General features: G+C 34.6%; 1 protein-coding gene across 1 annotated transcript; it reads right to left on the bottom strand.

Moving 5' to 3' along the window:
• Nucleotides 1-316: 316 nt before the first annotated feature.
• LOC148943898 (trypsin eta-like) lies at nt 317-8,294 on the bottom strand (the record flags this gene model as incomplete). Its single annotated transcript, XM_089101274.1, has 4 exons — nt 317-445; nt 4,683-4,828; nt 7,454-7,743; nt 8,245-8,294. Coding segments are annotated over 4 exons (615 nt in total), but the record flags the coding sequence as incomplete, so codon positions are not given.
• Nucleotides 8,295-10,812: the final 2,518 nt, after the last annotated feature.

Raw genomic sequence — 10,812 nt, 5'->3', positions numbered from 1 at the left:
TAATACATTTACTGATTTTCAATGGATGCCTGAAATAATAAGCTACCATCCCGACTTCAGATGCCTTTGTGTCCTGAAGTTAGCAAGCTACTACCCGAGTTTACACCCTAAGCAGGACCAGGTATCGAAGGTTCGGTTTTAGTGAAAACCATTTTTAGTGACATTTTGGAGCTAAAAACAGGCAATTACTTCCATAAACAAAGAGCGCTTAAACCTACCATTTTTTGGAAGAAAAACACCTTTTTAGATATCGCAGTGTGAGTAAACGCGGATTTATGTGCATGTGTATTTTTTTTTACTTAATGCAATAATGATACTAACTTGAAATCCTGGTGTAAATTCCGGGGTATTTTTGCCTTCCACAGCCGAACCCGAACGATACAATGCCCATAAGTTCATAGTAGCCTTCTGAACTCTTGAGAACAAGAGGTCCTCCAGAGTCACCCTACAATAAAAAAAGATTCAATTATAAGATTGATTTTCTGCTGGACATAAAATATTATAAATCCAAGATTCTAAGGTAGCATAAGAACGTTCATAAAATATAATAATATTTACTATATGTATATAAAATTTTATCAATTTAAACGGACACAAATACTATAAAACAGACATAAAATGAACATCAATTTAAACAGACATAAAATATTGTAAATTTAACGTTCTAAGGTGGTATTAGAACGTTCTAAGATAGTATTAGAACGCTCTAAGGTAACATTATAACGCCGTATGATTGCGGATAAGAGCTTACTCTCCAGCCAGCCCCCCACCCACGTCCATCCTTTCTCAAAGCAAATCGAATCAAAATTTCGAGACAGCTATTTTGTTCAGCATTGTTAAAAGATCCAGTAAGTCTTTGGGGATGTCAAACCCACCATAGCCCTCAGGGGGTGGGCGTCCATTGTCTACATATAAACCGATATATGTCATTGGGAAAGTTTGGCATATATGACCTTTACTTTCCAAAAAGACGAAGGGCATGCAGACGAGCCTTTCAGAGAATCTGGAGGATAGTGTTGAACTAAATCAAAACATGTTATATGCATACAGGCTGTCGAAAGGCCATAACTCAGGAATGACTAAGTATATTAACTTAAAACTTTCAGGAATGACAAGGGAGACGATCAAATGAGCAAAAAGGTTATATTTGCAAGGTACTCATACTACTACTATAACAGCCACTACGTCTACTGCTACCACCACTAATATTACTACTACCCCTGCTACCGCTAGAACTACTGCTTCTGTAGCGAGTAATACCAAGGCTGAGGATAATGAAATGGCCATCTGACGAAAAGCTGAGGGGAAAGTTGAACTAAATTAAAATATACTATCTGCTTACAGATCGCTGATACAGGCGTAGCAGGAATATTTTTGGAACGGATTCCCGTATCCAGATAAAACTTCTGGGGCATCATGAGGGGGATATTCAACTGAAAAAAGGCAACATGTACCTGCCACTACTGCTATTAATACTGCTGCTACTACTACTAATACAAGACTATTAACGCTACTACTTCTTCTACTACTGCCACTACTAGCATGATACTAGTACCATTAAGACTACGCTTATGAAGGTGAGAATTTGACAGAATATTGAGGGGAATTTTAAATAAATCAAAACACACTATGTGCATGCAGATTGTCAAAAGGGCGAATATCAAGAATGAATTTGGGTGTTTGGTTAGGAAATTCATAAGATACTTAGGGGATAGATCAATTGACCAAAAGATAATATGTGCATGCTATTACTACCAGTTGTACCTCTGCTACTTTTACTGCGGCTTCTACTTCTACTGCTGCTAAACTACTCCAACCACTACTTCAATTTCAACCACTTGTAAAGCTAAGAATATTAAGATGGAAAAGGTATCAAAACGGGGTGAAATGGACACATCATCAATATTTTTGGAACGGCTTGCCAAACCAAGATGAAACTTCTGGGGTATCATAAGGGGGATGCTCAGTTGAACAAAAACAACGTGTACATGGTACTACTGTTATTAATACTGCTGCTACTACTGTTACTGCTGCTTCTAATACAACATTACTACTTCTTCTACTGCCACCACTACCTCTATGATAGTAGTACCGGAGGGGGATTTTTGGAATGACTAGAAAAACTATTAAAAATAAAATGTAAAAAAACGTTGTTTTTTTTTTCAAATGAAAGCAAGGAGAATTTTCCAGGGAAAATTGACCGGTGAAATTTTCCGGTGGGAATTTTCAGCAAGGAGGTAATTGTCAGGGGGAATTTTCCGAAGGTATAGTTTCCATGAGTGGGATTTTTTGTAGGTAATTTTCCATGGAGGGGGGATTTTCCGGCATGATTTGAAAACGATCAGAAATTATTAAAAAAAGATGTGTCATTTAAAGTAATGAGCAAAATTAGAACTTAGAAGAAATAGAAATTATGCCGTGTATGAGGGTGGCTGCCTTCTCCTCACCTCCTCACTCCCTGCACTAAAACTTTTTATTACTTTTAAAAAGCGTTTTATTCCAATTCGACGGCCCTTGTGTTTCAGCAGTCGTTCCTAAAGGATTTGGACACAATATCAAACTTTAGCGTAAAGAGCAAGGAGTTGAGGAGGAGGAAGCCACCCACAAATAAAAAAAATGCCGTTCCTTTTACGTTTTAAAGTTGCTCCTTACTTTCAGTTGAAAAAACTTTTCTTTACTTAATAATAAATTTAAATCAATTGGTCATCGATTTAAATTTTTTTAATTTAAATCGATCTCATCGATCTTAGATATTTTTACTCGATAATGTTTTGGCACCTTTTTACGCCACAAAGTGACAGAAAAGAATATTTTGTTTCAGCAAAATTTTTATTAAAAATTTCAGTGAACCGTTAAATTTCCTTTCTAATGAGCCCTCTTCCGATCTTATAGAACTATTGGTTCGATACGATCACCCCTAAGAAAAAAACAACTCACAAACAAATAAGCTAACATCTGTGAACATCCTTCAGAAAAATACAATATATCCTATTTTGTAGATAACGGCTTAAAACTGTCACAATAAAATTACTTTATATTCTCAGTTTGACTATGTAATAGTCATCAAAATTCATCAACCCATTTTGGATTATTTTCCCTCGTTTACAAAAATTAAGTATATATTCTCTGGCTTGTAAATTTTGGCGGATAGCTTTAAATTTAACGAATATTATGTATTTCGAATCACCAATACTTTTGTGTATACATTAAATTAAAAAAAACAAGTTTTTTCAACTGAGAGTAAGGAGCAACATTCAATCTTAAAACGGACAGAAATTATTACATATATGAAGGGGGTTTTTCTCCTCAACACCTCACTCTTAACGCTAAAGTTTTATAGTACTTTTAAAAAATCTTCTTATTGTCCTAATAAACGACCCTTGTGTTTCAGGAGTCATTCTTAAAGAATTAGGACAAAATTCAAACTTTAGGGAAAAGAGCAAGGTGTCGAGGAGGGGGTGGCCCTCTTAATATACGTAATAATTCAGTTGAAAACACTTTTTTTTAAATTTAATTTCTGATTTTTTTAAATAATGCCAGGAATTCTGGCCCCACCTCCACGGAGAAAAATCCCTCACCCCAGAAATATCCTCTAGACAATTTAATCCCTGTGAAAATTTACCCGGGTTGATCACTCTTAACAACTCCGCGAATAATTTTGTATAAGAATTCTGGCAAATTTCCCCAGTATATAATTTCCCCTGATAATTTCACTCCCTGGATACTTCTCTCCCCATTGAAAATTTGCCCATGGAAAGTCCCCAGCAGAAAATTTGTTCCCCCCCCCCACAAAAAATGGATGCAGAATTCCCAATAACAAATACTATGCTTACACAATGGGCAAATTTTATACCTGAAGGACCTTTTCCCTGGGTGTGTGTGTGTGTGTGTGGGGGGGGGGGTCATATTATACCCGACGGCATAGTTATTGGACCTTTCAACTATAATGAACAAAATAGCTATCTCAAAATTTTGATCGGGCGGTTTTGGGAAAAAGGGAGGAGGGGGTCTAGTTACCCTCCAATATTTTTGTTGACTTAAAAAGGGCACTAGAAACTTTAGTTTCCATTCGAATAAGCCCTCTTGGGATATTCTAGGACCCCTGGGTTGGTACAATCACCCGTGAAAAAAAAACAAAAAAAACGTGATTTTTTCTGGCAAAAAAAAATACAAAATCACACATTTTTGCAGATAGGAGCTTGAAATATTTACAGTAGGGTTTTCTGATAAGTTGAATCTGATGGTGTGATTTTAGGATTTTATTAAGATTCTATGACTTTTAGCGAGCGTTTCCACCTTTATTCGAAAATCAGGCAACTTTTCTCAGGCTCGTAACCTTTAATGGGTAAGACTTAACTTATTGAAATTTATGTATTTGAATTCAGCATAATAAGCCTATTCTTTTGATATATCTATTGGTAACAGAATTCCGCTTTTTAGAGTTTCAGTTACTATTGAGCCGGGTCGCTCTTTACTTACAGTTCGTTATCAGGAACTGTTTGATTGACATCAAAACTTTCGTTTAGAATTGTGGTTACTATAGCACAAGTCACTCCTTGTTCACGTTCTATTATCCCCAGATGTGCAAAATATTAGTTTGTTTGTCGTCTGGAACACATTGCTTATTTTTTTGGCGTTGGAATGATACTTTGATTAAGCAAGTAGAAAAATAAATTACTTACTTGGCAAGCATCCCTTCCGCCACTTTCCCAGGATGCACAGAGCATGCGCTCTGATATTCGAATAATTCCAGAGTAAGATCTTCGACACTGAGAATGAGGTAATACAGTCACTTCCGTCTCTCTTAAGAATGACGAGTGCTTTCCTCCTGAGAAAAAAGTAATTTACTTGAGGGGCGTTCCAGAAGCCAATTATCAATAATTATCCAAATTTATTATAATTATTTTTATGTTAAAAATTAAATTATTTGTTTTGTATTTTTGTATTAATTTATTATAATTAATTATATATAATTAACTTTAACAGAAAATGGATAAAAACAACAAATTCAATACCTAATATACAACTCTAACAATTAAGTTTTTCTGTCCTTATAGTAAAATTTTTATTGTTTTATATTATCTGTTTCTATTATCGGGTGTTAATTTATATGTGGTGTTTCAAATTTTCTGGTATAATATATTTTGTTTTTTAGTATTTATTCTCAAAAACTTCTTCCGGAAAATAAATTTTTCAAAAAGTAAAGAGCTATATTAAACCACAGATGAGCAGAAATCAAGCCGAACAATATTTTAAGGGTAAAACTACCATAATCACCATCAATAAATGAATTAAGCCCCAAAAGAACAGAAACTACTACAGATAACCGAGTCAAACTCAAAATGAGCAAAAAATAAGAGGAATAGGGCTGACTCCCCCATGCCTTCTAAAGACCAGAACATAATTTGCACTTTACTCAGAAGAATCCTTATTTATAGCTGTGTGTTTCTATTTCTCACAAGATCAAAAACAGAAAAAAAAAACACCATCAAAACCAAGATCACTAAGAAAAACAACAACAAATGAATGTAGATTGACAGTTTAATATATATAGGTGCAAATTGAGTAGCATTAAATCAATTATCAAACTCAAATTGTACCAGAGACAGCCAAACTTGTCATCCTGTCATGTATAATCGTGCTATTTGCATCACGATATTGGAAATTATTAAGATGTGAGTTTTGTTTATTGTTTTTGTTTTTTCATTTCTTCGTAAGTTTTGTTTAATTTATTTTAATTCGATTTTTTTGTTTCTTTCCCTTGATAAAGGCTTCCGGACGTGACATCGAAATATACCGATTTGTTTATTGTTTAAAGTTTGTTGCTTTTTTTTGTGTTTTGTCCACTGCTTTGTTTAAAAAGTTGTTTGTATGTAAAATTTGTCCAGTGTTTTTTGATGTTCTTTATTTATTGTTTTGATAGTTGTGATATTTATTTTTTTCTCTTATTCCTTTTGTTTGTAGTTTTCTCTATGTACTCCATCTCTGTGTACTTTTGTATTGTATGAGGGGTTAGAAACAAATAAATAATATTGTACCTGTTTTCACTAAATTCTCATTTGTTAAATTCTGTCAATGGGAAAGGCAATGTGGTCTGAAAAATTATTTATGTGCCACTATTACTAGGAGTAGTAGTATGCGCATAGAGTTCACTTATTAGTTCATCATGCACACGCGTCCACATAGTTTGTTTTAATTTAGTTTAGTATCCACCCCGGCATTTCCTGAAAGTTTCACCGTGCTACCCTTAGCTTTAGAAGTGCTAGTGCCAATACTTATCGTAGTAGTAGTAGTCATGTTTGTAGTAGTAGTAGCATTAGCATGCACACAGTGCCTTTCCGTTAGTTCAACATACCCCTTAACATGCCCTGAAAGTATCAATTTAATACCCTAGACCATTTCTGGAATTTTACTGATAGGCCCTTTTGACAATTTGCACTAACATAGTGTGTTTTGATATTTTACACCCCCCTTAACGTTCCCTCAAAGTCACACCTTCCTACCCCTCTGCCTCAGTAGTAGCAGTCGTTGTAACATTAGTATCAATAACAGAAAGTGTAGCAATAGTGGCAATTGTAGCAGTATGCAAAGAGTACCTTTTGGTTCGTTCAACATCCCTGCCGACACACCCTGAAAGCTTTAACTTATTAGTCTATTCTAAGCCGTTCATAGGATAAAATTTAAATGCATTTTATGACAACCTGTATGCATACAGTGAATTTTGATTTAGTTGAAACTCCCCCTAAACACTCTCTGAAAGTTTTATCTTAATACCATTAGCCTCACTAGTAACAGTAATTGTAGTAGTAACAGTAAGCCACACAGTGCCTTTTGGTTAGTTCAAATCCGTCTTATCCTATCATAAAAATTTCAACTTAATAATCAAAGAGATATTGCTGGTACACTCTTTCCACAATATATATGCTCATAGTACGTTTTGATTTACTTTAACAACTCTTAAACATTCCCTGAAAACTTCACCTTAATACACTTAGCGTCAATAATAGCAGTAGCTATATTAGTATTGGTAGCATTAGTAGCAGCATGTATATAGTACCTTTTGTTGTTTTCAACATCCTTCTCAACACGCTGAAAATTGTAGTAATAGTGGTATTGTACATATTATAAACGTAAGTTAACGTATACATATTGCATTTTGATCAATTGATCATCCGCCTCACATGCCCTGAAAGTTTCAACTTAAAATCCTAAGTCATTCCTGAGATACGTCCTTACCACAATCTGCGTGCACTAAATAAAGTCTTTACATACCTTTAATTTATTTTTTAAATTCTAGAAAATATAAATATTAGCCTTTAATCCACAGTATTTCGTGTTTTATGGTTTCCCGATGATTTTCATGAGATCCTTAAACATAGATCTAACTTTTAAATATTTTTCTGTGTCTTCATCGAAGAAAAAGAATAACTTAGAGAACATATGGTGAGCTTACTTTCAGCGGTTGTTCCCCATCCAGTGACACTTAAATCCTTTCCAAGTATTCTATTGGCCATTTCAGGAAGGCATACTGGAACAATTGTCCAAAATTCTGGTAAGTCCAGGGGGATTGGATCCTCGAGCTTAACCAAAGCAATATCGTTATCGATATTCTTTTTTGAAAATTCTGGATGCGGGATAAACTCTGATATTAAAACCCGAACACTTTCTTGACCGTAAACCTCCTTTGACCTTTTATAGTCATGGTCTCTGAGTATTAAATCAACATCTTCGGGCTGAATTCTCCTGTAAATAAGAATATTTATAATAAAAATTATATTTTAATTGAGTTTAATCAAAATCTCTCATAATAGATAGTTGTAACTTTGTTAATTACCACTTTTAATTTGCATAACTTACACCGTAACAAGTTTTTAGTAATAACTGCAGCAAAATCAGTTTATTTTTTTAGTTGAAGGCCTGCTGAAGACATTTCGGGTTTCTAAATAGTGGAAAATTATAAATAGTGAAAGTTATTTTCCTACACACAGTTTAAGTTTTTACTTAAAATAATTTAAAATGAAATACATTTTTTTAAATAATATTTTATTAAATAAAATATGACATTTTATAAACTAAACTATTTAAATTTTCAAAACACAAGCATTTTTGCTCCTTTGATGTTACCATAATCTATTAGCAAACGTGGTCAGTTTTAAAATTGTACTGCTTATGGACGGAAAAATTTCACTCGAAAGCTCAATAGCTGAGTTATTTTTTTTTCAACGAAAGCTTAAGATAGTGTACAGAAAATTTTGGATTGCCAATAGCAAAAAATGCGTCAAAAGGCCATCGGTTCAATGGCAAATGTACTTGAAGACTAAAGTAACAGTACGCCCGTAAAGATAATGATTGGCAAAAACTAGCGACGTATCACTACTTTCCGATTCAAAGAAACTGCCGTCTTGCGTTATCATGGCTTGAATACAATGTTATCTAGATGAATATATTCATGACCAGCAGCATAGCTTCCGCTTAAACCAGCCTTTTAAACACCCGATATTCGCCCTGCGAAAGCTCACAGAGGACACATGTTAATGAACAGCACACTTAATACATTTGTAAAAAAGGTTTAAAAAAAACCCGTACTCATTAGGTCGTCATTCACTTGGGAGCAGTTGTCATCCTGAATCGACTGTAGATTAAAAGTTCTAAATGTTGATACAATTTACCCTTCAACCAGGGTTGCCACCGGTGACACTTTAGTGTCACTTTTGACACTTTTTATAAAAAATGGCACTTTTTGTGACACCTTACACTATTAGGACACTTTTTAGCAAAAGTGGCACTTTTTTTTGCTAAATAGCACTATTTTACAAAAAAAGAATTTTTTCAGACAAAAAACCGGAAGGAAAACTCTCAATGTAGATATGCATCGATATCCTTTTTTCTTTCAGTTAAGAATCTTATCTTAACTCCGCGCTCGGCAATTATTGGATGCAAGAATCTTTCTGTGCGGTGTAAAACATAAACGTGTTTGTCTCTATCTGTGTGTGAGAAATTTTTATATTCTTATTCTTATCACTGATAAGCGAAGGTCATCCAGTGATCTTCGGTACGAAATACTTGGCAATGAAGAGGACAGAGATAGACATTTAACTGCAATGTGGTGAAGAAGCCCTCAGTTGTTTAGTTCAACTATTTTGTGTTTTTGCAATAATTTGTAGGCTCATAGACGATAAGTCAGTCAAGCAGTTTGCAATTCTTGAGTGGGTCCGAATTTAATTTTTATGTTTTATTAGTTGAGTGTTGACTACAATTCAAAGAAGAAAAGAGCAAGAAAAGCTAAGAGTGTATGTTTGCACCACTATTTTAATAGCTATTACTATGTTAAACAGTCACTGGACCATTGACTGCTTATCTTTACGCGTCTTGACATCGATTTCTGTGACTGGAGCTCTTGAAGCCCAGTGACTGAAAAGCTCATTGGTGACATCACACAACGACTCAGTAACGCAAAAATATCCACTGAGCTCACTGTTGTCCAACAAGAATATCTAGTGACCTCTTCAGTGACTGGGCTAGTGACGCAAAAATGCGCTCTAACATTTCCGTTCATATTTTTCATATTTTTTCTTTGAACTCTTGGCAATGGACAAATGAATATTCATTTATAACCATCATACTAAAAAAAAAATTGATACCAAAACTTCCATTATCTTTAATCCTATGCAATCATTAGCAAAATCACAATCTAATTTCACTTTCTTTTTCTTACTTAAATTTTTGTTACATCATTAAATAAATTGAATTTGGACGCACTTCCTCATTTTAGTTATTTTATTCCCACTAATATTTTATTGTAAATGTGCTTTCGCTGATATACTAAATGCTCGTTTTTTATTATAAAGGTGCTTTCATATTGATACTTAAAATGCTAGTTGACTGTCCCTATGCCCTAGTCCCTGGAGACATCGTAAAGAAAAATTTACTGGGAGTGGCGAGAGTTCTCGTGAAACTTATTCTATTCAGGTTGTGATAAATAGATTAGATGATATAGCTGTCTTATTGTTTTTTCACTAGTTTTTGCCAAATAAAGTATTTGGAAGAGTTAGAGTCTGGACCACTATTATTTGTGTTTATCATAGGGTTTCAAGCACCTGAATGCACTGTAATAATCCAGATAGTCCATTTTATGGAAAAACTGGATGAAAAACTCTAAATGTAGACGAGGATTGTTGTCCTTTTTTTCCGTTTTCTCAAAAGAAAAAAAACTGAAGGTTTTTCCTCTTTTCTTTTTCCGTTCCTTTTTCACGCTAAGAATAAAGACTGCTCAGAAAAGAAAGAGAATAAAGTACTCTGTGGGACGAGTTCTCATTTTATACAGTAAGCATTTTATACCATTTGTGTTTTAGCGGGTTCTTAGGAGGGGGGCTGGAAAGTTGACAAGAATGGAAGTGTTGCGCAAAGCCGGAAATCAGCACCGACTAAGTAAAATCAAAATTTCTTTTTTATAGTTGATAGATGGCATTAGATCCGACATTTCATGTTGGAGAATTTAAAGATGCGGGAAATCACGTGGGGATGATCCCAAGCGGATTGGCAAATTCTTGGAAAATGACACTTTTTATACAAAATTGACACTATTTTGCCACCCAAAGTGGCACCAAAAAAACTGACCGAGTGGCAACCCTGCCTTCAACTTCTCACTGTGAAACTGGCCTGCTGCGAAGTTCTACAGATTGCTTCAAAGCTATCAATATATGCTTTAAAAGTATAAATTAGGCGTCAGATTCCTATGTACAGCAGTGGATTTTCCTTCTTTTTTCTTCTCGTTCTCCCCGTACTCCTGGCCGAGAAGCTTTGCGGAGAGAA

The sequence above is a fragment of the Artemia sp. Qi Xiang Cuo genome, chromosome 15, assembly GCF_049724085.1.
Source record: "Artemia sp. Qi Xiang Cuo chromosome 15, ASM4972408v1, whole genome shotgun sequence".
In the NCBI taxonomy this organism is placed as follows: Eukaryota; Metazoa; Arthropoda; class Branchiopoda; order Anostraca; family Artemiidae; genus Artemia; species Artemia sp. Qi Xiang Cuo.
The sequence above is the reverse complement of the archived record's forward strand: the minus strand, read 5'-3'. Positions and strand labels throughout refer to the sequence as shown.